The 25718-nt window shown below is 33.3% G+C and overlaps 5 protein-coding genes across 8 annotated transcripts; 2 read left to right on the plus strand and 3 right to left on the minus strand.

Moving 5' to 3' along the window:
- Nucleotides 1-4694: 4694 nt before the first annotated feature.
- On the plus strand, nucleotides 4695-8114 carry LOC108564014 (coiled-coil domain-containing protein 86). 3 transcript variants are annotated; one of them, XR_001891119.1, is made up of 3 exons: nucleotides 5157-5338; nucleotides 5398-7481; nucleotides 7682-7757. XR_001891119.1 is itself a non-coding variant. In XM_017922883.1 (3 exons), the coding sequence occupies exons 2-3, from the start codon at nucleotides 5406-5408 to the stop codon at nucleotides 7693-7695; spliced, it is 1833 nt and encodes a 610-aa protein (XP_017778372.1). In that variant the 5' UTR covers nucleotides 5157-5338; nucleotides 5398-5405; the 3' UTR covers nucleotides 7696-7770. The 3 variants fall into 3 exon arrangements, 2 of the variants coding, with proteins under 2 accessions (XP_017778373.1, XP_017778372.1); XM_017922883.1 differs by having other exon boundaries at nucleotides 5398-7224; nucleotides 7682-7770; XM_017922884.1 differs by lacking the exons at nucleotides 5157-5338; nucleotides 5398-7481 and adding an exon at nucleotides 4695-4881 and having other exon boundaries at nucleotides 7682-8114.
- Nucleotides 8115-8117: 3 nt separating this feature from the next.
- Nucleotides 8118-11538, minus strand: LOC108564016 (probable methylcrotonoyl-CoA carboxylase beta chain, mitochondrial). The gene is made up of 8 exons (XM_017922885.1): nucleotides 11295-11538; nucleotides 10789-11039; nucleotides 9678-9918; nucleotides 9354-9491; nucleotides 8853-9303; nucleotides 8662-8796; nucleotides 8394-8607; nucleotides 8118-8337 (listed from the first exon to the last, which is right to left on the minus strand). The coding sequence occupies exons 1-8, from the start codon at nucleotides 11409-11411 to the stop codon at nucleotides 8220-8222; spliced, it is 1665 nt and encodes a 554-aa protein (XP_017778374.1). The 5' UTR covers nucleotides 11412-11538; the 3' UTR covers nucleotides 8118-8219.
- A 41-nt stretch (nucleotides 11539-11579) lies between these two features.
- On the plus strand, nucleotides 11580-12637 carry LOC108564017 (cytochrome c oxidase subunit 7C, mitochondrial). The gene is made up of 3 exons (XM_017922886.1): nucleotides 11580-11767; nucleotides 12358-12486; nucleotides 12545-12637. The coding sequence occupies exons 1-2, from the start codon at nucleotides 11684-11686 to the stop codon at nucleotides 12472-12474; spliced, it is 201 nt and encodes a 66-aa protein (XP_017778375.1). The 5' UTR covers nucleotides 11580-11683; the 3' UTR covers nucleotides 12475-12486; nucleotides 12545-12637.
- Nucleotides 12638-15468: 2831 nt separating this feature from the next.
- Nucleotides 15469-25627, minus strand: LOC108564018 (tyrosine-protein kinase hopscotch). 2 transcript variants are annotated; one of them, XM_017922888.1, is made up of 19 exons: nucleotides 25556-25627; nucleotides 24704-25312; nucleotides 24214-24388; nucleotides 23746-23999; nucleotides 23412-23531; nucleotides 23131-23291; nucleotides 22946-23074; nucleotides 18061-18188; nucleotides 17785-17997; nucleotides 17518-17642; nucleotides 17297-17453; nucleotides 16996-17230; nucleotides 16824-16936; nucleotides 16613-16768; nucleotides 16408-16554; nucleotides 16184-16351; nucleotides 15956-16122; nucleotides 15719-15892; nucleotides 15469-15660 (listed from the first exon to the last, which is right to left on the minus strand). In XM_017922888.1, the coding sequence occupies exons 2-19, from the start codon at nucleotides 25252-25254 to the stop codon at nucleotides 15525-15527; spliced, it is 3309 nt and encodes a 1102-aa protein (XP_017778377.1). In that variant the 5' UTR covers nucleotides 25255-25312; nucleotides 25556-25627; the 3' UTR covers nucleotides 15469-15524. The 2 variants fall into 2 exon arrangements, with proteins under 2 accessions (XP_017778377.1, XP_017778378.1); XM_017922889.1 differs by having other exon boundaries at nucleotides 24704-25281; nucleotides 25556-25626.
- On the minus strand, nucleotides 20875-22881 carry LOC108564019. Its single transcript, XM_017922890.1, has 3 exons — nucleotides 22464-22881; nucleotides 22093-22414; nucleotides 20875-22037 (listed from the first exon to the last, which is right to left on the minus strand). Exons 1-3 carry the CDS (start codon nucleotides 22876-22878, stop codon nucleotides 20957-20959), a joined length of 1818 nt encoding a protein of 605 aa, XP_017778379.1. The 5' UTR covers nucleotides 22879-22881; the 3' UTR covers nucleotides 20875-20956.
- Nucleotides 25628-25718: the final 91 nt, after the last annotated feature.

The following is a 25718-nucleotide window of genomic DNA, read 5'->3' on the forward strand; positions in this document are numbered from 1 at the left end:
GAATCACTATTTTATGGTCTTATTCTACTGTTAGAATTATAGAGAATTCAAATTTTCTAAATCAGATATTAATAATGTCCCATTATTATTACTTCTCCTACTTTCATAAAGCTTTTAACAAAAATAAACAGATTTATTCATAACAGATCACCAAATCAAGAACCATATGCCAAACGCATTGCTAAACTTTTACCGGCTTGCTAACAGATTGGTTAGTTGTACAGGTCCGACTATCTAATAAATAATGTGAAACGAAACCCACGACCTAATCAATATTTCAACATTACGCATTCAAAAAGCAACACCACATTAAGTTATTGATCACTCGTGGATGCCCAAAAAAAGAAGAAGTCGTCGAGTGGATGTTTAAAATCGCCGCAAACGGGTATTCGTATATGGGCTTTACGATGTGGGCAGAACAAGACACTCAATTGGCAATGTCAAAGTCGCATTTACAAGTCGCAGGAATCATATCGTCTTAAACGAAACAGAAATCGCATTTGCTTCGCTTACTAATTAAGTTGATTTGTCTTGGTAAGGTTGCACAGAATCTGCATCCAGATTCGGCGCAGATGAATCACCATAATTTTCAAAATTGTATCAACAAAAACAATGTTGATAAACGGAACTTTATTATTCGCTTAAATAAAACATGATTTAATGATGGTAAAAACAAATTCGTTTAGATTAAAATATGATTTATTAAGATTAGCTACTATATTAATCAAATTATGCAATATTGTCGCAACAATGTTAAACATTTCTATGAGTAATAACAATTATTTTACAGCAGATTTGTATCACCTTTCTCCTTATTTAAGGTCATAAAAAAATATTAGATTATTATTTCGTAAAACAAACTCATCTTGAAACGTAAGTTTTGATAACACTCTTTAACTAACCTTAAAATTGAATTAAATTTAGAAATTCGTAATTGTATTTCTAAAACTTATACAGTTATGAACAATAATCAGAAAATTGAACTATATTTTCAAAGATTTTAATATAAAAAAAAACAGAAGATATGCCATTGCCCAATATACTATAAACAAATGGATAGATATGATCGCCAATATGATATACACTCGGTCCTCTTTTTATGCGTACTCTTTTTATGCGGTTTTGAAGTTATGCGGTTTTTATTTCAAGAAGCATTTTTTTAAATAACTATTTTAGGCCATTTTGACACGTTTTGACATAAATTGGCAAACCATTTTATCGGAAAAGATAATTCTGAACGAGCATTCAAGTTTTAACGCAAGCTTCAGAATTGCATTTCTGGATATCAGGAATTATACAAAAAAAGGGGAAAAAACAACATACGAAGTTGAGACTAATTTTACTTGTAAAGAATCATTATCTTCAGGGCATAGATCTGATATGCTGACTATCTCTTCTAGTGATGAAAGTGATTTTGAACCAGTTCGCAAATTATGCCGAACACTCTCATATAGCGACGATAATTCTAAAAAAAAAATGCGAAGAAAGATTAACTTTCATAAAGATTTTCTGTATTTTTTTTTGTAAAATTTTTGCGTATAAATTTAGAAGGAATATGTTAAGATTATATTTTTCTGAAATTTAATAAACTTGTCTATGATTGTTAACGTTTTTATAAAATTATGAATAAACATTTCAGAAAGAAATAAAACAGTAAGAATAATTATTTTTCTGAAATTTAATAAACCCTTTTTTATGCGATTTTCGGTATATTCTAACTCATTGATTTAGTTTTATGCGGTTTTAAAAAATTACATAATAGAAGGTATCCAAAAAAATATTAACAACAAAAAATAATTCAAACTAAAGAAAATATCCAAGATATTGGATGGTATTAAATTTTTAAAGGATAGCGAAATGAACTGATGAAAAAAATGAGTCGCAGTATAACTACAAACAAATATGGGTTGAGAAACGCTGGTAAAACCAGTATTGCTCCACCTTTTATTTGACTTGAGCAAATTTTAAAATGTTAGTCGAACCCCAAATATATAAAGAAACAAAAAACGAGCGCAAGCCACAAATTAGCTAAACCTCTGCTATAAAATTTGCAATCTAATATTTTGTTTTTTATATAAAAATATTATATAAGAAAATGTAAATTCTATTAAATAATTGTTATGAAATTCATAAAGTTCATTGCATTCTTTAATATTATATAATAGAATAGAATGCTTTTCCGTTGTTGTAAAACGATATTAAAAACCATGTATATTATTAACTTCGCTCTAATTAATGCTATTCACACGTTTGGTAGCAGATGCAAATGTTGCTGTCATGATTGACAAATAAAGAATAACAGGTGACTCATTTTTATAGGAATCCTTGCTAGCTAACATTATGTAATAGGAGATCTGCATCACACATCAAAAACGTTAAATTAGAATCAAATCGTAATAAAACAAGATTTTTCATTCAATTATATAAATAAAAACTATTTTAATGATCTACAAATGATTCTGTCATTAATAAATATTAATAACAGAATCAATTAATCTAAGCTAACAGATTTATATTTCCAGAAAACGTGCATAATTTCAACTGTTATTAACTATTTTTTAGAAATTTTCATACGAGTTATGAGACAATTGACAAATATAGAATATTAATGACTCATTTTTAATGGAATCCGAATCTTAATGAAAACCAATCTTTCTGTTTAGTAATTATTTATTATAATTGATGTGTCATAAAATAAAACCGTTTATTAATATTTATTTAGTTTATTGATATATTTTAGAACATTGTAACGTGGTAAAATCGACAACGCTGCAAGTGCGCTCCACGTTGCAACTATGTTTCAAAAATTCGGGGAGACCGCAGCGAACCGCGAAAGAAGACGGTTGAGGTCTCCAGTTTAAGAAGATATTCTGATATATTTGTAATCTCCAAGAGGACGGTGTTGGTGCTCTATAGGAGCTAAGGCCCACCGTCGGAGAAGAAGTTGCTGATCTGGAAGCAGTTGTTAGAGTTCTTCCTCTCTATAAAAAGGAAGTGGCGCCCTGAACCTTCCCACGTCACGGACTCACGCCCTAGCGGGTTGAAGATTGGTATATCTTGTGTTTTTTATGTACACGAGTGTTATCGTGTTACAACATCCCTAGTCGGGCATTATTATAATTTTCTAGGAAATGTCAAGGATAGAGCAACTATCCTTTAATTTGGTTGGTATGTCAAATAATGCATCTTGATACGATGTTGATTCAGTTGACGTAGTTGTGTGATTCAGTAGTCTAGAAATGTATTGGGTCTAGAAATTTAGGAATTTCTGGTCCCTCTAGAGTTCATTTGGAAAAAACGGACATAACATATGTTAACACCCAATAAAATTTTGTTTGTTGTGTTTGAAGAAAATGTAACGATCAAGTGCATTTCAGGATGTGCATCCTCCTGAAAGCACAGCAAACGCATCCATCCGAGAGATTTGTGATCCAAATTTTCTGGTTGAAAAAAAAAATACGTCCACCTGAAACAGTGTGAGATCGGTGTACACGCACGAGAAGCGAATTAAATCCTAAACAATCGAGGTAACGGTTTTCATTGTGCAACAAGAAGAGAGAAAAAGGTAACAGCGACAACTACATTTACAGTTGCGACAATGACACCAGGACTGGCGAAGATAACAGCTAATTAAGTAACGTGCAGTGATCGTGTTCGTAGACAGAAAGGTCAACGGTAATTGCAAACAGCAATTAGCAATAGATGCGTTTTATAATGAGGAAAAGGTAAAAATAATGACTATTTCAATGTGGAAGAAGCTGTCCCTTCCTCGCTCTCATGAAACACGATGACAGCCGGCGCGTGACCGGTACTTTAGTATAAAATAAACGGTAAAAAACAATTCTAGAAAAAAAGAGCATCTTTGGAAACACTGTTGCATATGATCACGTGGATCTAATAATTACCATGACCAAAGAACTTATGATTTCTTATTAGATTTCCTTTTATAAAGTTTTTTTTTGTCGAGTACGTTCACGATTTTCAACGCTTCACCGCTTTATATATTAAAAAAGTATGTACTTCGTCTTTAAGTCTTCAAGATGAAAATCCTGAAATGAGCAATTTACCTTAGTGACAGGACTTCAACTGCAGTCATCCTCCGCAATAGTGAAACATCCACCAGTTCGCTGCCCCTGATCGTGGAAGAAAGATAGAATAGAATTAAGATAAAACGATTAAGAAATAAAACTGTCTTTATTTGTTCATCACTCACCAACAGTTCAATCTTTTGATCTTGGAGAGGTCCGAGATCTTCGTCCTCGCGATAACCATCTCCTCCGTTAATTTCTTGGCCATTTTTTTCTGATAGGTTCACCCCTTATCTCCCGTATCAATTAAATATCACTACCCCTTTCCACTCGAAAACTTCTCGTGCATCTTACAAATCACGCGCACTTAAAAATATGTACGCAATGTTCATGCGAGACACGACCTGCTATCACGACATCCACTCACGAACTGTCACACTATTGTACACAGTTGTTGTTATTAATTTGGCAAACATTGCCAACCCAAAGACAAAACGCATAAACAACAAATTTAAATAAATTTATTTTATCGTTATAATTAATAATTATAGTATTATGTTTTTGGAATTCATTGAATTTTGAAATATTTCGATTTTCTTAGAATTTGTTAAAATCTTTACCTCGTCTGTAGCTCACTTCACTTTAGTTTTGGTTTTATTTGTCAAATGACTTAACCTCAATCTTTCAGTAACTTTCAGTGGTATATTTACACGTGTTGAAAGTAGTAACATTACTTTATTGGATAAATCATGGCCAAAGTAACGAATAAAGTAGTTAAGTTAGAAGATATATTGGGCGATAAAAAGAAAATCGAAGAGTCAAAAGATGTTGACAAAAAAGTTCCTGAAGTCAAGTAAGTTTCTTTAATACATAAAAGTTTTAGCATGTTGTTGTAACCTGCGGCTCTTTGAATTAATAATTGTTCCTCTTTTCGCTATTAAACAATATTATTTTAAATAATATATTAATATTATTTATTAAAATAGAAGTTTAAAACCCTAAATAAATTAATGACATTTTACATATAATGTTTAGAATAAAAAAAAAAGATATAAAATGATAGTTCCCGCTCCGCGTAAACTAGCTGTCACCGTATTGGATAACCAAAGTAAATTTAACTAGCAAAGATGGCGATTGCTACGGTAACGTTACTGAAGCGCTACGATCATGCTGTTGGTTTGGGCATATTAACGTCGTTGCTTTAGGCTACGGTAACGCTTGTCTAACTGAACGTCCATTGTGTTTACATATAGTGTAGTAGGTGTATTCTGAAAATCTTCTCACTTTTTGCATATTAGTGAAGTTGTTAGGTAATGATATTATTTTTAACTTAAAATTAAATATTAACAAAATACAAATATTTTTGTAGTATTTAAAATGTCAACAAAGAAGAGAAGGATAGAGCAAGAAAACCGTAGGTTTAAAAGCGAATGGACTGAGACTTATGCATTTGTAGAAAATGAAGAAGGATTACCAATGTGTTTAATATGCCATGAGAGGCTTTCAAACAATAAAAAATCAAATATAGAAAGACATTTTTTAAATAAACACAATATATTTGATAAGGCATATCCAGTGGGAGATGAAAGAAAAGAAGCAGTAGAAGAACTGCAATGCAAGATAAACATAATTAAGTGTTTGGAAAATAAATCTAAAAAAGCATCAAGAGATACAACTGTTGCTAGCTTTGTCGCCACTCAAGAACTTGTTAAACGAGGAAAACCATTTACTGATGGTGAATATTTGAAAGACTGTTTCATTAAAATGTCTGAATATCTTTTCTGTGATTTTGAAAACAGATCGCAAATAATTACAAAAATAAAAGACATGCCATTATCTGCTAAAGTTGTAAGGGACAGGACTATACGAATGGCAGAAGATATAACAATTCAGCAAGTTATAGATCTAAATTCTGCACCATTATTCTCAATTGCCTGTGACCAATTATGTGATGTTGATGACAATGCACAGATTGTACTTATTTGTAGATACATAACCCCTCAAGGACCTCGAGAAGAATTATTAGATATACTGCCACTTACAGGACAAATCTGTGGAGAATACATTGAATCTGCTATTATTACTTGCTTTGAAAGTAGGGGTATTGATATTAATAAAATAATATCTATTGTAACTGATGGGTCACCGAACATGAAAGATACACAAACAGGTTTTGTTTCTTTATTTAAAAGACACATTTTTCATGATGTGTTTTCCTTTCATTGCATAATCCATCAAGAGATACTGTGTGCACAAACCTTTCCAATGGAGATAACAGTGGTGATGGATTTGGTTGTAGAAATTGTTAACAAAATAATGGCAAAACAGCTACATCATCAGCAATTTAGTGAACTTCTTAATGAAATAAATTGTGAATATTCTGATCTCCTTTTGCATAATAGAATTAGATGGATTTATAGTAGTGCAGTGTTGAAGCAATTTGCCACCTGTCTTGGAGAGATTAAGTTGTTCTTAAGCCAAAAAGACCCTCAATATGCGCAATTAGAAGATACTCTTTGGTTACAAAAATTCTATTTTATGGTGGATATGACCTCCCATTTAAACACACTAAATAAGAAACTTCAGGAAAAGGGAAATACGGTAGTTTTGCTTTTAGAAGAAGTGATTTCATTTGATCGAAAATTATATTTATTTCAAACAGACTTGGAGAAAGGCAAATTGTTACATTTTCCTATGTTGAAGGAATATCAACAAGAACAAGCTGATAATAATTCTATAAATTTAATTTTTTTCAAAGAAATTGTGGTAAATATGCGATCTGAATTTAATGGGAGATTTGAGGAGTTTAGAAAGAACAAGCTGACAATATCATTTTTATTGCGACCACTTGAAATTAATCCTGATGAATTATTTTTTTCACCTTTTGTTGGAATTGATGAGGCTGCATTTCAACTTGAGTTAGAGGATTTGAGATACAAGGATTTGTGGAATTCGAAATTTAAATATCTTATAGCTGATCTGGAGGAGTTGGAAAGACAAAAATCTACCCTTGCTTTACAACAGAACTGGTCTGAAATAGAAGAACTTAAAACGCAAGATCAGATTGTGTTTGAAACGTGGAATTGTTTACCGGACACTTACATTCAATTAAAATCATACGCATTTGGACTTTTATCGATTTTCGGATCGACATATTACTGTGAGAAATTCTTTTCTAATATGAATTGTATTAAAAGTAAGTTGAGAAACCAATTAAACAACGTGAGTCTCTCGTCCTGTTTAAAAATGAAAGTTACGGCGTATTCTCCGCAAATTGAGATGCTATCGGAGAGTTAAGGCTTAACCCAGGGGTCGGCAACCCTATTGGAGCAAAGAGCCATTTTTTTTAAATTATATCTATTAACTAGAACCAATAAATTGTTTAGCAATTAATCATTCAAAGAGCCGCAGGTTGCCGACCCATAGCAAATTCATCAGAAATTTATCATAAATGTTAGTAATCTTTTTGAGAATTATCTAATTTAATTATTGATTTAAAATTAGTCATCTACATTTCATATATTTAAGTTTGATATTGATGGAATAAATTTATAATTTAGAAAGACAGAATGTGGATTTTTGAAATATAGATGATTTTAAATTGAGAGTAAATATTTATAGTAATACTAATTCTGTTTATTTTTTTTTTGTAGAAGAACTCCAGTAGTTCGAGGACAACCAAAGTCGGGAAGATTTTGGAAAAGTGAAAAGCAAAAGTTCTCCCGAATTGTCAAAGTTAAAGGTCTGAAGAATTCGTTTGAGCGTAAAGAGGCACTCAGAAATGACTTGAAGAGGGTCAGAGAAATCTCAAAGCAAGCAAAGGAAGCTCAGTTAGCTGCAAAGGAGGAGAAGAAAGAAAGGCGAAGGGAGAACATGAAACGCAAGGAAGAGAACACTAAGAAATCCGAGATTGTGCAGGTCATCACAAACACGAATAAAATCAAGAGGATGAAGAAGAAGCAGCTGAGATACATACAGAAAAGAGACACAACTACTGTAGGTTAAGTTACTTTCTTAATAAACTTAGATTATTATTAAATTTTGTATATCTTACATAAGTAAATAAATTATCTTTTAAAATCTTTATATTTCAACGCTATAGAATTTTATTTTAAAATATGTAACATTATAAATGCTTTGATATGAGATACACAATGTTATCAGGCAAGGAATGAAGAAAATGTATTTTTTTCACATCCTGAATACACCGAATTTGGTGTTTTTTGTTTCGGCGTTCAGAGCTGCTGCCAAACTCAGGCCGAGCACTTTCCTGGTGTCCTTTGGATCTATGATACCATCATCCCAGATTCTAAAATAAATATTGTAGAATTTTCATGTAAACATTTTGAAATTCTAATTAGTTACCTGGCGCTGCTGTAGTATGGAGAACTTTCCTTGTCGAATTTTTCGATGATGGGTTTTTCGAATTCGTCGACATCCTCTTGCTTCCAATCCTTGTTCTTGGCCTTAACAGCTACCTGGGATAAGACGCCAGCGGCTTGAGGACCTCCCATGACGGCGATGCGGGAGTTTGGCCACATGTACAAGAATCTCGGAGAATAAGCCCTTCCGCACATTCCTAAATTCAATAGAATATAAGTTTAAGTTTACAATTAATACCACTAATAGTTACCATAGTTTCCGGCACCGTAAGATCCACCAATTACCAAAGTAATCTTCGGAACATTGGCGCAAGCTACAGCCGTTACCAATTTCGCTCCATTCTTTGCGATTCCACCCATTTCCGCCTGCTTTCCTACCATGAAACCTAAAACGTTCAGAACGTTAAAACTACTATTGTTTAGATGATTAAAAACTCATTACCTGTGATGTTTTGTAAGAAAATCAATGGAATGTTACGTTGCGTGCAGAGTTGCACGAAATGCGCGCCCTTAATTGCGCTTTCTGAGAACAGCACCCCATTGTTTCCGATGATTCCCACCGTTTTGCCGTACAGTTTTGAGAAACCGCAGACAAGCGTTTCGCCGTACCGCTTCTTAAATTCGTCGAATTTGGAGCCGTCGAACACTCTGGCGATGACCTCGCGCACGTCAAATGATTTGAATAGATCTTGATCGATGATTCCGTACAGCTCTTCAGCGTCATATTTTGGAGGCTCGAAGGCCTCGTTGAATACATTGGTGGGTTTCTTATTTAGATTCTTGATTAATTGTCTGGCCAGATGCAAGGCATGCTCGTCATTCAGAGCGTAGTGATCTGTAACTCCAGACGTGGAGCAATGCATGTCGGCACCGCCCAAATCTTCGGCAGATACCTAAAATATTCGATGTTAAGAATTTCAATGATGTTTGCGATGCTTATTACCTCTTCTCCAGTGGCTGCTTTTACAAGAGGAGGTCCAGCCAAGAAAATCGTTCCTTGTTGTTTCACGATGATGGATTCATCGGCCATGGCCGGAACGTACGCTCCTCCAGCAGTGCAAGAACCCATGACTACGGCAATCTTCGAACAACAACATTAAACTTCTTTAGTTTATATCCTCCTACAAACAGTTTAAAGATTTACTTATATGATCTGAATTATAACAACGACCAAACCGTTTCTATTCCTATATTTGAAGATTACATTAATTGAGAAATTGAACTAGTAATTGAAAAGTAATTTGGAACACAGAACGTTATTTTTTACCTGTGCAATGCCTTCTGCAGACATGTTTGCTTGATTGAAGAAAATACGACCGAAATGTGTTTTGTCTGGGAAGACTTCGGATTGATGAGGCAGATTGGCGCCACCGCTGTCCACCAAATAGATGCATGGCAATTTGTTCTCTTGCGCGATTTCTTGTGCACGAAGATGCTTCTTAACAGTCATCGGGTAATAAGTACCACCTTTCACGGTTGCATCGTTCGCAACGATCACACATTCCGTTCTGTAATTCAATGTATACATAAATAATCTACATCCAATTGTTATTTTTTTAATAGAATAAGAATATGAAATATAATTGTGAATAAAAACAGTAGCAAATGTATTAAATGCATCATATAAATCAGCGGTCGCCAATTTTTAAGACCCATCAAACTCGAAATTTTGAAAAGTTTTTTTATAATTTTTTTAATATGAATTGGTACTTTTGCTGATCAAGTTATAAAAAAATAGAAATAAATAAAATAATAAATATAAAATTGTAATAAAAGTTGAATACAACTAAACAGTCTAATAAACAGGAAACTAATGATTCATGGGCAGAAGCAAATTACGGAGGAAAAGAAATCATAATATTTGCGGTTTTCTATTGACTCTCGTTTATATTATGAATGAAGAACCTTAGAGTGGCGAACTGTCAATAATAATAACCTTTTCAGAATTATGTAAATTTTCCTACTTATTTTACAATCGCTTTTATTGCGGTTATTATAATGTTTGTTTCTTCAAGTTTCTTACTAACTGACTACTGTATTATATGGACTTGTAAATTTCGTTTATTTATATTGTAGAATTTAATGGCATATGGTAATGGTTGAATTTGATGTAATAATCTACGTTTTTTTTATGAATAATAATAATTCAGTCAAAATCCTCTTATTTAATGAACAAATAAACTACCACTATTTCTTATCATATGATAATACTTATTGATGATGTTCATAGAGAAAATAATAAATTAAAATAACTTATGTCTATTTTGAACAAAATCTTGACAAAACAATTAAATTTTGAAGTTCCTTTAAACTTTTTATTACTTATTTTAACTTGAATGTTAAGTTTAAAGTTAAATGTTCCTAAATAAAATATTTACCCATGAATTCTACCAATTCCAGTAACAATGCCTCCACTGTTAATCGAATCATCATACATTTCATGACCAGCAAATTGGGACAACTCCAGAAAGGCGGAGTTCTTGTCCAGCAACTTGTTGATGCGATCCCTGACCAACAATTTACCCTTTGCGGTGTGTCTTTTCACAGCCCTCTCACCGCCACCCATCAGCAAAGTTTGAGTTTTCGTCTTCAACTCATTAACTATATCTGACATGTAAGCATGGTTTTCCTGCAAAATAAATTTCAAAAATATATTTTAAAACAACATACAAGTTGAATTAAAGACATTATTTTTCGATGTTTGAATGTAGATCCATAAATCTGCGTAGGCAGAATATGTATTAAACAAATAACGAGCGTATCATTACATAAAATTATTTACACAATCAAATTAGATAAGTGTAAATTGCTTTATCGAAATGAACGATCTGTTTGCATGTTACACGGTTTAACCTTGCCATCGAAAAAAAACTACTCTACTCACGTTATATTTGGGCGAATTAACATCGCACTTGGTCTGAATAACGTTGGAGCTCTCCAGATGCACGGATCTGAGGAAAACGTTTTGCTTCCGAAGAAGGATCCTTCCTTTAGACAACATCTTGCAGAAGTTCACGCACCACTCTCACACAGACTACTGCAATGTGGTCAAGCTGTTAAGTCATTGAATAAATTATTATATTTATAATAAACTAATGACCTTAATGCGAGATATGTAACACAAATAACTTTTGAATTTCGCGTTGAAATGTTGGCAGCGGTGTGGAGCGAGGCGCGCCTCTACCGGCAATCGGTCGCAATTTCGTCTACGACTTGATCGAGCACACCAGAAATTTTGTGAAGCAAATTTGAGGAAATCTCGATATTGTAAAGATGATTGGAAAGAGCCAATTGTTCGCCAGGAAGGCCATCACCCAATTCGTGAGGAACAGCGGACACGGAGGTGTCCCCGGCGAAGTGAGTATCTTCATTTGTTTCTATCTTCCATTATATAACATCTGAAAGGTAGGCTGGGTGTCGAGTTTTGTTTAAGCCTAAACCTAGCAACCTTTGATATTCCAGCGGATCACTAGATTTCTAATATAAAATCATTGTTGTAAAAGGTTTTTGCTCAAAGCAATTGGATTTCTCTTATATTATTCAAACTCATAACCTAATATCAATTTAAATAACCTTATACAAAAATTATATAGATCATTACATAAACAATTATTTATTATTAGTCTTTCTTGTAAAAACCACTGATATATAATTAGTTACTTTTGATTTATTATTGATTAACTAAATTGTGAAGTTGGCAATACATTTCCATGAATAATATTTCAGAGTTTCCCAAACTATTATATATACTTACAACATTATTGAACAATACCAATTAACAAGGCGGCTGTAGCCGTGTGGTTATAGTCGCATGTATCACGAAAATCTGATACGAAAGAGGGTAGAATTAAGACCAAAGAGATTTATATCAATAATAATTCTTATATTTTTTTTTAATTAAAAAAAGCTTTTCATTTTTTATTTTCAACTCACAATTTGTGTTTCAGAATTTGCCATTCCAAATCACCAACAGGTACCGCCTGACCGCTGTTATGGCTGCCTTCTTTGGATTGGGATTCAGTGCTCCATTCCTTGTAGTCAGGTTGCAATACGCCAAGAAGTAAATTTTTGAACTTGTAAGTTATCCAGTTATTGCACTGACAAGGACCAATTCTTATATATTCCCTGTTACAGGTATCAATAGTGAATGGCTAGTGCTATTAAATTAATTAATTTTTATTGTAAATAAAAATGGAATGCATCAATAAAATCATTCTCTGAAACTTATTTTATTTTGTGTATTATTTCGTAGATTGTAGAGCTAAAAAATACAATAATAATTAATATTATTTATTGTTATTAAGAATAAATAACAACAATTAATAATCGGCCAAAACAGCCATCGACCTAAGTCTTAAAAGTATTTTTTTCAGTATCCGTCGTACCTATTAAAATATAGTACAATAATTTAAAAATGTTATTGTAGAAATTATAATAATAAAAGACACTGTCGGGATTATGGTAGTCGGGATTTCGATACACTCGGGATTTCGAATGTCGGGCTTTCAATAGACGGTCTTTCGGTTGTCGGGCTTGCATTGCATTTACTGCAAAAACAAATTATAATTGCAAATTTTTAGTCCGCTTTAAAGAAAGTTGACAAAGAAAATCGAAGATGGTTAATATATTCAAAAACACACAGCTCTTCGCGAAACAGCGTCATTTTTCTTATAATTCATTTTACTCGTTAAGCGAGGTTTCACTGTAATATATATAAGCATATACAGTTGGGATATGATTACAGAAATACGGTAAATTTTGGTTTTCATTTTAACACAGAAATTGAAAATGATGTTGCTCCTGAAAATGATTTACCAATTATAACTAAAATCCGATGAGTGGAAAATTATATCATGAATCCCCAAAAATGAAGTTCTTTAAAAGTAGTGAGAAATTAATATATGGAGGAATCTCATTGATTTTGGATAACAGGTCGACATGGAATAGCCTATTTGATATGATTGAAAGATTCTATCAATTGAAATAATGTACCAGAATAAATTATTATTGATGTTCAATTAAATCTTTAACGACTGAAATATATTTACAAAACTACAACCAGTTTTGTGAATATAAACGAAACATTTTATATATTTATGTATATTGTGAACTACATTTCAAAACTCTTTAAATATAAATATCACAATATCATCATCAAAAACAAATTGAAAAATGAAAAACTAAATCGCAGTATTCTTTTGCGCTATATTTTTGTAAAGTCCTATTTTTAGTAAAGTTATAAGATATATTCTTTCTTTTTTCACCTAGAACAGTATTTGAGCATACATGGCAAATTCTTTGTTTTTTTGTGCACTTTCAGTAGATGGAATATTAACTGGTGAATGACTTTTCATTAAATTTACTGCAGCTAAACGATCAATGGAATGGATACCATTGTCTTCCAGGTCTAGCTGCAGAGTTCCATGTTTCTGTACAATTTATCTCACGACATTTCTAATAACAATTTTCAATGCGGTAAAAAATAATTATTTTTATAAGAAAAATGCAAGTAGATAGCACTAAATGAAATATTACTACTACACGTACAGTCGGAAATAAAATGTGGATAAAATAAATGCAGCTAGGTAAAATAAATATGTATACCCATAAAACACGTTATAAAATGTGCATACTGTAATCATAATTAAGTTGTGAGATAACAAATCTTACAATAATATATAGACTATATATGGTCAAATAGACAACCGTATCTTAGCATAATTCATCAAATCGCTTATTGACGACAGCCATACCACACGAAAGTTCCGTTTCGTCGTCTATTGACGGCAGTCGCAGTTAAAGTGTTAAAAAATCTCATAATTTACCAGTTTTTACTACAATATTTACCATTTAACAGTAAAAAATCACAGTAATATTAGATGTTATATTTACTTTATTCTTAACAAATTAAATTAAATTACTGTCGTAAAATTAGATACATTTTGTTTCACATATCTTATGATACGATTTCGATGTTTCAAAGATGAATTTACTTTTGGAACTGGAAAACCAACTGCCATTATCGTTCAGTAGAGTATATAAATTCCTATTATTAGGTTCTTTTATTTATAAGAAGTAGAAAAATATCAATGATCAAGTCTTCTTTGATAAAAATATAAAGTCTAAGAAGAGAATCCAACTTCACAATATCTTTAAAATGTTTATAATAAACAATGATAATATCCGTGAAAATTAATAATTTAAGGAATTATGTAATAAAGATTTGTTTTTTTTCTCTTACAATTAATAGTGAGTAAAACTTATATTTTGTTTATTTTAAATGTCCTTCAATCTCTAGCATTGATTTTTAGTCTTGAGTAACACTGTTAAATTAAAATGAGACTTATTTTTGAACAAATTAGTATGTGAAATGGGATTCTTTTTGTCGGACAGAGCGAATATTATAATAAATAATTAAAAAATCGTATTAAAAGAATAGCAGTCTTTGAAATTAGATTGTTTTTGTAACTTGTCAAATGTAATTACTAATTTCGCATGAAAACAAGAAACATCAAATTGTTTCTAATTAAGGAAAAATGTGGAATTTAGTAACGGGAAGTAGATTATTGGCAAAGCACGCTCTCCGAAGTTTCACCAGAGGCTACAAGCAAGCGGGAATTCCCGGTTCAGTAAGATATTCTGCATTGGAATAATAATGATAAAAAGAAAATAAATAATACAATGAAAAAATCGTTTTCAGAGCACTCCTATACCATGTGGCAAACCGATGCTATTAACCGCAGTATTCATACTATTCTTCGGCGTTGGTTCAACAGCTCCATTTCTAGTGGTGAGACTGCACTACTATAAAAAGTAATTTAAAGCAGTTAAAGTCAGTTATTGCTTGTATTATTGTCTAAAGTGTTTCTACATTTCAGGAATTTGCAGAGCTACGAGTGATCATGTGTTTGATTTATTGTTCGTAATAAATTATTGAATTCTGATTTATTGTGTTTTTTTTTATATAAATTAAGGTATCATCAATCTATATGTGTAATTGTGTTATATTTTGCAAAGAAACATTGTACATAAATATTTTATTATAATTAACATGGCACAATTACAAATATATTTTTAACAAATGTATATATTTATAAATAGTCAATTTTAAAATTTAATATTCCTTCAACAACTTTTCTATTTCGACTCCTATCTCTTGGAAACTCGGCCTTATATGAGGGTCCTTATACCAACAAGGATAAATCACCCTTACGTACACAGATTGAGGACACTTTAGCGGACACGGAAATCTACATAATATAGTATTAATATTTAGATTCAGCTATTACCCAAATTACTTTAATTTACCTTGTACCCTTCTCTAGGGCATCTAACAATATCTGCTGTTCCTGACCTTCAGTCTCTGATACCGGCAAATTTGGCTCATCGCCATTCGAAAACATTTCACACATTGTAACTCCATAGGACCAAACGTCAGATTTGATAGAAAACTTTCCGTCTCGAAGACTCTCCAAAGCATACCTACACAATAAAATAAACGCATTTAAATGATATTTATTGTTTGTATCATCAAGCAATTATTACCATTTTATGGGCAATTCTCGGACCGTCGTCAGAATGTAATAATCATTGATAACAACTTGCGCTAAACCAAAATCGGATATCTTCACGTGATTTTCATCGACCACCAAAATGTTCCTAGCGGCTAAATCCCTGTGGACAATATTCTTTGACCCAAGATAATGCATACCCTAAACATAAGAATAATTCAATTAACACCACAAGTACTTAAAGACGGCTCAATAATAATACCTCAGCAATATCACTTGCATACTTCAACAGCTGCTTACTAGTCAGGGTATCTTTATAAATTTTTAAATAGCTTTGAAGCGATCCGTGGTTCACAAATTCCATAACCAATGAAATTTCCGGCTCCTGTAGAACACCAAGTATTTGTACAATATTGGGATGCTTTAATGTCTGAAATACACACAAAATGTTATTTTTTTTTTGTAAAACAACTTTTTACAAATTACCTTCATAATAGAAATTTCTCTTTCGAAATCTTGAAGACAAGATGAAACCGCCGATGATTTTAATTTTTTAATAGCCACCAATTGGGGAGGACTTTCCTTGTCTCCGATATGCTCCAAAGTTCCTTTATACACTTCTCCGTAAAATCCCTAAATCAAAAATAACATTAAGTTAAAATCTAAATTTGCCTATCATCCCGCGTATTACCTGTCCGATTCTGCCTTGCAAGACGACATTGCAATCATCGTCCAATTCAAAAATACTCTGAATTGCGTTTATACTTTCCAGAGATGTTGTGGCCGTAGAATAATTAAAGTTGCTCATCATACTTGATAATCCGCAAGCTTCATTGTTAGTGGCATCCTAAGAAAATAATTACGTTAAACAAAATTCAAGTAAATTTACAATATGCTAGTACTTGATTCGACCAGGAATTTACGCTCCACAGACTATCTTTCGATAAATCCGAATCGTTTTCGTGCATATCGAACACAGAAATTAAATCCTCTTGATTGGTGACATTCGTACTTTCTGTAAACAAAACGGATAATTTAGAATAATATAAATAAACTTATAAATTTGATACGTACCTGTATAATTTGAGTAAATACTTTCTGTACTATGACTATACAAATTTTTAATCTTTGCATAAGCATGTACACGTCTCGAATTGTAAACTTGATATAGAATTTGGTTAATATCTCTGGAAATAGCTTGCGGTTGCTTCCGTCGATGCATGTCCGCGTCCCAGCATTCCAACATCAGCTTGTAAATATCAGACGGACAATTTTGAGGCTGCGACAATCTTTTGCCACTCGCATAAAACTAGAACACATAAAAAATAGTTTTTGTTAATGAAATTAACTTCGTCAATACTTCGGAATCGCTTACTTTCTTCGCGTTAACATGATCTGTGCGTTTAATACTTTCACCGTACATGAAGATCTCCCAAACAGTTGTTCCAAAAGCCCAGACATCGGCAGCAGTTGTCTTCGCATTTATCGAATAATTCATATTAGGATAACATTCAAGCGGAAGCCAATGGACCCTACAATATCACACATTTAATGTTAAATTTGTGTTTGAAAATGATTTTTTTTAAATATTCTTACTCTTCAGGTAAATATTCGGAATGTATTCCAGGATCAGCCAATTTCACAGTAAACGAATTCTGATCATGACAACTCACTAGCAATTTCCTACACCTTATATGACCATGGACTATACCATTTTCAGACTAAAATACAAATTAGAAAGATTAATAATTACGTATTTAACATATTTCAAATATTTTTTTTAGTTTTATATTGAATGTTCATTACATCTTCCTATAAAATTAGAATTTATTCTATATCTAAATATATAACAAACAGACTTACCAAATGCCAAAGTGCCGATGCAAGATTGGATACTGCCTCAACGAGATCAACAGCTTTTATAATATTGATATTATCTCTCAAATATTGATCTAATGGTCCTAGACGAACGAACTCCAAGATCACTGATAATTGGCTAGTTAAAGTCAAACCAAAGAAACGAACTATCACGTTCGACTGCACAAATGCCCACTTTCCTGCCATTTCCAAAAAGTCCTACAAATTCAAGCACACAAAATTTAATTTAAAGTAGTATAATAAATAGAATACAATATTTGCCTTCAAAAACCGCTCTCGATGTTCTGTTTTTAAGATTTTCATAGCAATTTCCATTTTCTTCCCTTTCGCGTGTCGCCACATCCCCTTATAGATGGACGTAAAACCTTCAGACCCCTCTTTTTTTTGAGCTGAAAAAAAATAATGAAGAAAACATAAGATTAATTCAGGTTCATTGAAACCAGACAAGTGATACACCTCTTTTTGGGTTTAATGCGTTTTCTCGGTGACGAATCTGGGAGTGTGCCCCAACGTAAATAAGCGAAAAGTCCAAAAGTGACTAAAGAAACAACAATAATTATAATGAACAATATGATTCCCTGGACTGTAGTTTCCGATTTGAAATGACCGAAAATCGGTTTCGTCAACGGATCTTCCATTAGATGCGTATACAAATTTGGAGCTTTTTTTATTTTCACTTTTATGAAGACCGTCGTCCAATTCAATTTCAAATCTCGCTGCTCTATTACGCATCTCCAGTCACCAGTCAATGAAGTATTTGTTTCTTGAATGAATTCATTGCTGTAAGCTGCAAGAGTTGTAACTCCATAATTTTTGAATTGGGTCTTGTTCAAGTACCAAATTTGCGCTAAATCCGAATAAACGTAACCGAGACTTAGAGCCTTGCAGTCCAAATTAATTGGAAGGGTGGCTCTTGTAGTAATTGATGGTTTTTTAGTAACTACCGATAAGGTGACCACGTGTAGAATAAGTCTTTGCTTGTTCACACGGTACAGCATGCAAATGTAGACACCGGAATCGTTGAATTGGCTATTCTTAATAAGTATATCATCGCCGACGAAATCAACTCGTCCAATTTCCGCTCTGATGAATTTTCCGTTCAAAGACCAGTCATAGTATGCTTCAGGAGATTCAGTCGATACTAGAGCTAGAATATCAACGTTATTCCGTATCCAAACAGAACTTCCTTCATCTACCTGCAAACTGTAGCTTCTATTTTGCAAATGGTTTCGTACTTCTCTAAAAGTTTCTGGGCTCAAATCGCCGCACTCAAACTCGTTGCATTTCCCGTTAGTAGTTGGTGAACCGTGACATAACTCTCCGTAGATGTTGGGTCTAGGATTTGAGCAGGTTCTGGTCCGATAACCATCACCGCCTCCGCACGTAACAGTGCACTCCCACGAGGACCATTTAGACCAACCCCCGTTCAGAGGCGGCCCATCAATATCCAAGACCTCGCAGTTAGCCACCCAGGTCACCCAACTGCTCTCACCAACGGCAATCGAAAAATAGTAAAACAATAAAGGAAAGGACGAGTTAAACGTAATGACTTCGCTCTCATTAACAAACACACCCAGTTGATTCTCGGAAAATGTAATATTCACCGTAACCCATTTATTATTTGGAATTAAATTCTCTGAAAATTCCACCTTCTTCATCACGCTTGACATCAACTTGATGTTTTTAACCACCTCTATTTTTTTACCGGAATTAACGAACTTAATAACGAAATTATCCCCGGATCCGGGCAGATGCATCAAACGAATCTTAACATCTCCAGAACCCCTTAACGTTAACGTCAAATTCTTATAATAAACCTGCTCATTTACAGTCCATATCCCAATAGGCATAATCTTCCCGTAATGATGGGTGGTCGTGTTTTCAGTGTGGCATTCTTCGCATTTGAAAAAAAGTCCAAGAGTATTACCGTACAAACTCATGAAATTCACATAAACGGGAACGAATTCCCTAATAGTATTTTCGCTGATCCATTCGAACAAAGTATTGGTGACGCCTTCGTATCCCAATTGGAATTCCCCTCGCCGAATTCGGAACCAGAGAGAAGCCCATTTCCCCGCAGGAATGATATGCGGCAGCGTTTTCTCTTTAACTTTTACACCATCTCGATACAATATAATTTTTTCGTTATAATCTGCTCCTATTACTAGCTTAAACTTGGGATTAGGCATGAACGATCTGATTTCAAATTGTAAACCCTCAACAACGTCGGGATTCCACTGCTTGACAGAGAACTTCAAACCGCCATGAATACCTTGCTCTTTCCATTGTGGCAGAATAAAAACGTCGCGACCTGAAATACAATATTATCCGCAATGTTTTCGCAAATTCCATTAGACAATCAATCACCTTGGCCGTCTCCTTTAACAAACACAGTGCACTCTTCGTTTCTATCGCAATCTGGCACATTACAAACATCTTTAGGTACAAGTTTGTCCATTGTGTAACACCAACTACCTGAAACCGATATTGTAATATGCGGATTTCTCAAAATACAAAAATTCGACCTGCTAAACTGCGAGTAGGATTTCTGCAGAAATTTTGTGCCCGTTCTGCTAACATATCCGCAAAAAGTGTATCATTTAAGTGGCCCAATTCAACGTTATGCACTTTAACGAACTTCAATTTCTCGCTTAAACTTTCGTTAATGTAACTCTTTATCTCTTCTGTGATATCTTTCAATACTTCTACCACTTTCGTGGAATTCGAGGTTATTTCGTTTAGCTCCCTGATTTCCTTTCTAGCCGTAGTCGTTGTTTTCGAAGAATTATTTAACAATGCGAGAAGATCCGGTAAAATGGACATAGATTTATTCTTTGTTAATGGAATTTCGCTAACGTTAAAAGTAGGTTTTAACAAGTAATCTTCAAATTGTACATCTGGATCTGTTTTGTGTTTAGCTTGATAATACTTTTTAACCAAATCAATCGGTAAATCAGCTTTCCAAAATTGGCAAGTACGATTCGAACGAGTAACGCTTACCTTACCAATGTAATCGTTACCAGTTCCGGCCATTCTGCACTCGGCAGACTTGCATTTTCTTATCCCACAGTAATGCTTATCCACGCGTTTTTCGCCATTCTCCGAAACGGCATAACAATACGTTCCTACATAATTTTATTAAGTAGCTCATGATTGACTAATATTTGCGATATTTACCCTCAGTTTCGTGCTTGAAATTTCTACAATAATTAACCATATCCAAGAGAACTTCTGGAGAATCCTTGAATTTATTTGATACATTATCAGGAATCCATTTCTTTGCAGACCATGGTAAACAGGGTAAACCTGTACTGGTTACGTCTTGCGAGCCCATGTAGTTTGTATCTTTGGCATTCAACGAGCATTCCGGTAAAAAAGCTTGGGGAGGAGCTGAATGCACTGGAGGCTCACAAAAAAACGTCCAATGAGCAACAGAATTATCCGAACTTGAAGAGAACCATCTAACCAACTTGATTATATCATGTTTAACTTCCATGATCATAAAAGTTCCCACATCTCGCTTCCAGAAGAAATGCAACGTGTCGGAAAATAAAGTTAAAGAAAATTTACCCCATTTCCAATAGCTTAACAACTTGGGAAAAATTCCCTCAAATAAAGTTAGAGTCGGTCCTTTCTCAAATTCAGTGCACATTATTCGCGTGTAATTGTCGCTTTTTCCCAAAGATATTTTAATATTTGGAAAGTCCAATACGGGACTCGGAACTAAGAGGATATTCGCCGAATGAAAAGCCCTAAGTTGAAACACTAAATCATGACCAACGTCGGTTTCTCGCAGAGGCCAAAACTGTTGAAACTTCGATGTTCCGGTCGTATGCACGTCGCAATAATTATTATCGTCGTCGCAGAACGGAAAACTCCACATAACGTTATCCCCTTGAGCCGCATAATACCGGAACTTGTCCTTATAATGACCTAAAAGATTTTTCTTGGTCTTATATTCTTGAAGAAAAATCGGTTTAGTATGGTTGACACGATTTAACGTCAAAAACCCGTGATCCCAGCTCAAAGTAAAGAACGTATACTCAGATGCTTTTAAAATACCGTGAGTTGATTCGTATTCGGGCTCGTCTTTATTTCCACCGAGCAAAGTACTCTTATTATTACTAAGTAATATTTCAATGGCCGATCCTAAATGATCCAGCTCTTTTCCATCGACCGGAAGAGCTAAAAGCGAAAGTACCAAACGAGCTTTAGCTTTTGTATAGGAATCAGGATCCCTATAAAAAGAGGACTTTATAATATTCGATTTACTTTGACATAAATAGCATATACCAAAGCTTTACGCCAAAAGTAAATTCAGTTAAATCTTTTGGGAAATTAGTGTAGTGTCCGTAAACTGAATTGTTTCTAGTGAAAACCATGCAGTCTTGATCATCGCAAAAAGGAAGGTCGCAGTATTCCTTTTTCACCGAATCCTCTAACTGCACGAAGCACCAAGGACCGGCCAAATCGCCGTCCGGGTTTCTGCATTGTTTCTTTGCCGTAGACAGATTGATCTCCGGAAACCGATATTTGTCGAACTTCTCCATACTAATAACCGTGTTATTGATCTTAACATGCTTACGTTTCTTATCCCATTTCAAGCAATTACTATCTAAATCCAAAACTGAATTAGTATTATACAACGATGTTTCGTTTAATACCTGATATAGATTTGCTGTGTTTTCCAGCATACTCCATCCCAGGACCGGTCAAACGACATTCGCTGAACATGCACAGTGGTATAGCGCATGTGTCATCAATCAGTTGCTGATCCATGGAATAGCACCAAGGACCGTTCATGCTTCTGCTAGGGTTTCTACAGTAATTTTTTGCCTTCTCCTTAGAGAAGTCCGGAAATTTATCGTCTGTATACGATTCATGCACTTTGTGTATCGGGTTTTGGCTGTTCCACGCCTGACAACGTACATGAGATTCAGTGCTAGCAATATATCCGACATAATCTAAACCCATGTGACTCACTTTACACACGTCCAAATTCGTTAAATTTCCAGGGATATTTTCACAAACGCAACATTTTAACAACACCAAAAACGTAAACACAAAATCCTTCATCATGTACTTAAGCATAAAGTAAACAGTTTACTATAGAAACTGTCAATAGAAATAAACAAAATTCACTTACTTTTGTAGACTTGGAGATCTTTGATGTTTATGCAGACTGGAACCGACGGGATCGATGTGTCTTCGGCGCCGTCCGTAAGCGAATCTCCGGACATGTTCACCTCTTTGCACAGTAAAAGAGGAGATTTATCTGTAATACAATTACTTATATGATGAATGTGCATTTTCAATATTTGATTTATTTACCGTATTCCGACGGAGGCAAACATTCCAAGAGGTAAATCGGTTTTTGGGGATCTCCATAGGAACTCATCAATTGGCCGATACTACTGTACCTAGTTAAATCGTCGTTGAATATAAATTCTTCTTCACTCAGTCTTTCGATTTTATATGTTTTTGGTTTCAAACTGAAAAAAATAATGGATTTATTAGTTAATGTGTTATTTAACGTAATATTAATTTGTTATATTAATATAATAACAAAACTATTATTTTTGATTTCCAAATATAAACATTTATAATGTTACCTGTCTTTCATACAAACGTCCACGAAAATAATATTATATTTGGATTCACTTTCACGTAAAATAAAACAACCAGGTTTGTTCCCTCGTTTCTCTTCAAGTTTTGCATAAGAAAATTCACCCCTAAAAATAAAGAATAAATTTTAGTTAATGATGATACAATTATAGTTTGTATAATATTGTAATAAAAAAAAATTGATATACCTAAACAAATTAAAGAAATACCTCGCATAATACGGTTTTGCAGATTTCAAAAAGTCCTGATTATGGACGGAACCAATTACCAATTAATGTGTACTATGCGAAATATTTCTATATATAAAATAAAATACATTACCCAACAGGACCATGACACTTCATGGCCTGTAATCTCTGCAGTGAAGGTGTGGAAACTTCTTTGCAAATGTTAAATGTCCACTTTACTGACAACCTATAGTAACCATCTAATAGGCTGACAAATGAATACATCTTCGATAGACTTGTGAATTTCATGTAAAAAGGAATACCGTTTTTCCTATATATTTCCACAGTGCAATCCATCCTTATTGATATGAAACCCAACTCTTCAATCGAACATATTAAAACCCATTTCTGAAATGAAAAAAAAAAACTATTACATTTAAATAGAAAATCAATTAAAGTAATAAATCTCGTGACCTTAACAGAAATAATATGCAAATAAGTACTGAAATACATTGTAAGTAAACAAAATATAGCCTTGAGATAACGAATGGAAAAAAGCATTATAATAGTAGAATTAATGATTGTTCATTTATCTTAACAATTTTTCAAAACATATATTTACCTCGCGTTTGGAGTCTATGCAGTATTTTACGCCGGGTTCAGTGGGGTGGAATGGAGTAACTCTAATAATTATATGCACCAAAGAACCATTCTGATCTGTTAAAGCTTTGTATTCCTCGATCGGATAATCTGATGACATCATTTCTAACTGCTTCAAATATTCCTCCTTTACATACCTAGAAATTGAATCAATTAAATTACTGCACTGATTTATAATAACAAACTAGTTTCATTGACAAACATGATAATTAAGTGACTATTTCAAAAGTAAATTGTTAACATTTCTAAAATTAGATTCAATCATGTATATACATAAATATACAAGGAACTAAACTGATGAAAAAATTAGTTAATTAAATAATTATTGTTTTTTTTTTCAAATATGTCTTGAAATGAGAAGATCAAAGATTTGTGGATCATTATTTATCAATTATAACAAAGTAAAATCTTTTCAGATCAAGGCAAGAAAAGTTGAATAAGAAAATAATTACCAAGCATCGTGACCAGATTTTCCAATTTTTCCTAAAATTTCATGTATTGGTTTCTTGATGAAGAACATATGCTTCTTGAGCACCTCTTTAGGTATATATTTCTTGTATTCACTCTCCACAGATTCCCGGGGTATGTCCTTCTCCAACATCACTCTATACATATCTGTTACACCCAATCCCATCAGTTCTCTTCTGTATTTCTCAAATACCAAGTCTGGAATCTTACTATCCAGCACATCATTTCTGGCCTGATGGAAGTAGTAGTCGAAAGCTTTAATATCAATCTTCTTCAGCCACAAGATATCTCCAACTTTAAATCTTATTCTCAAATCAAATGTAGATGTGGATTTAGGCTCAAAAGTTGCAGAAGGATGCAAATACACACACTTTGTTGATTCCCTCAAAGCAAAAAGATGTCTTGCAACTGTGCTGATGTTGAGCTGCTTGCACAACGTAATGCATACATCTTCGGCTGATAATTCTTCACTCCACTGCACTGGCACTAACTTATTGTCTGTCAATGTCTTGATTTTCAATGCAAACTCAGCCATTGTCGATAGATATGATCAACTGCAATACTTTATTAACAAATAATACCACTGTCATCAACTTGTTGCATATCAAACCGAGAATAGAAAACACATAAACATTGTTAAAGTTAAAAGTTGTAACAATTCATTGTATACAAACAACAACAATAATATATAACCTTTAACAATTGTTACATAAACTAAACTAAATAAATCGTAACACAAATGAACTTGAAATTGTTTTTTCTATCATTATTTTCAATTATTGTACATTAACTAAAAATCAGCTGAGCGAAGCTAATAATAACAAAAATTGACAAACCTTCTCCAAACACGAAAACCAATGAAAAATGATGAAAACCAATGAAAGCTGCTTATTGCTGTTTACTTACAATTACATGAATTACAAGAAGTACTACCAACCACTACTTTGCTTGAAATTAATTAAAATTGATATTTTGGTTGGCGACACTTATTTAGAAATA

This window comes from Nicrophorus vespilloides, unplaced genomic scaffold (assembly GCF_001412225.1).
Source record: "Nicrophorus vespilloides isolate i.1.1-1 unplaced genomic scaffold, Nicve_v1.0, whole genome shotgun sequence".
Lineage (NCBI taxonomy): Eukaryota > Metazoa > Arthropoda > Insecta > Coleoptera > Silphidae > Nicrophorus > Nicrophorus vespilloides.

Excerpts from the sequence above, each read along its gene's own strand:
- LOC108564018 (XM_017922888.1), bottom strand. The coding sequence starts at position 25,254 with ATGGCTGAGTTTGCATTGAAAATCAAGACATTGACAGACAATAAGTTA. Across the intron at positions 18,189-22,945 it reads AGATCTCCAAGTCTACAAAA|CTCAAAAAAAAGAGGGGTCT; the intron begins GTAAGTGAATTT and ends ATTTTTTTTCAG. Across the intron at positions 16,352-16,407 it reads GAGAAATTTCTATTATGAAG|ACATTAAAGCATCCCAATAT; the intron begins GTAATTTGTAAA and ends TGTGTATTTCAG.
- LOC108564019 (XM_017922890.1), bottom strand. The coding sequence starts at position 22,878 with ATGATGAAGGATTTTGTGTTTACGTTTTTGGTGTTGTTAAAATGTTGC. Across the intron at positions 22,415-22,463 it reads ACACAGCAAATCTATATCAG|ATAGTAATTGCTTGAAATGG; the intron begins GTATTAAACGAA and ends TTTTGGATTTAG. Across the intron at positions 22,038-22,092 it reads ACTTTTGGCGTAAAGCTTTG|GGATCCTGATTCCTATACAA; the intron begins GTATATGCTATT and ends CTCTTTTTATAG.
- LOC108564017 (XM_017922886.1), top strand. The coding sequence starts at position 11,684 with ATGATTGGAAAGAGCCAATTGTTCGCCAGGAAGGCCATCACCCAATTC. Across the intron at positions 11,768-12,357 it reads ACGGAGGTGTCCCCGGCGAA|AATTTGCCATTCCAAATCAC; the intron begins GTGAGTATCTTC and ends TTTGTGTTTCAG.
- LOC108564014 (XM_017922883.1), top strand. The coding sequence starts at position 5,406 with ATGTCAACAAAGAAGAGAAGGATAGAGCAAGAAAACCGTAGGTTTAAA.
- LOC108564016 (XM_017922885.1), bottom strand. The coding sequence starts at position 11,411 with ATGTTGTCTAAAGGAAGGATCCTTCTTCGGAAGCAAAACGTTTTCCTC. Across the intron at positions 9,304-9,353 it reads AAGCAGCCACTGGAGAAGAG|GTATCTGCCGAAGATTTGGG; the intron begins GTAATAAGCATC and ends CGAATATTTTAG. Across the intron at positions 8,797-8,852 it reads TTTCTTACAAAACATCACAG|GTTTCATGGTAGGAAAGCAG; the intron begins GTAATGAGTTTT and ends TGAACGTTTTAG.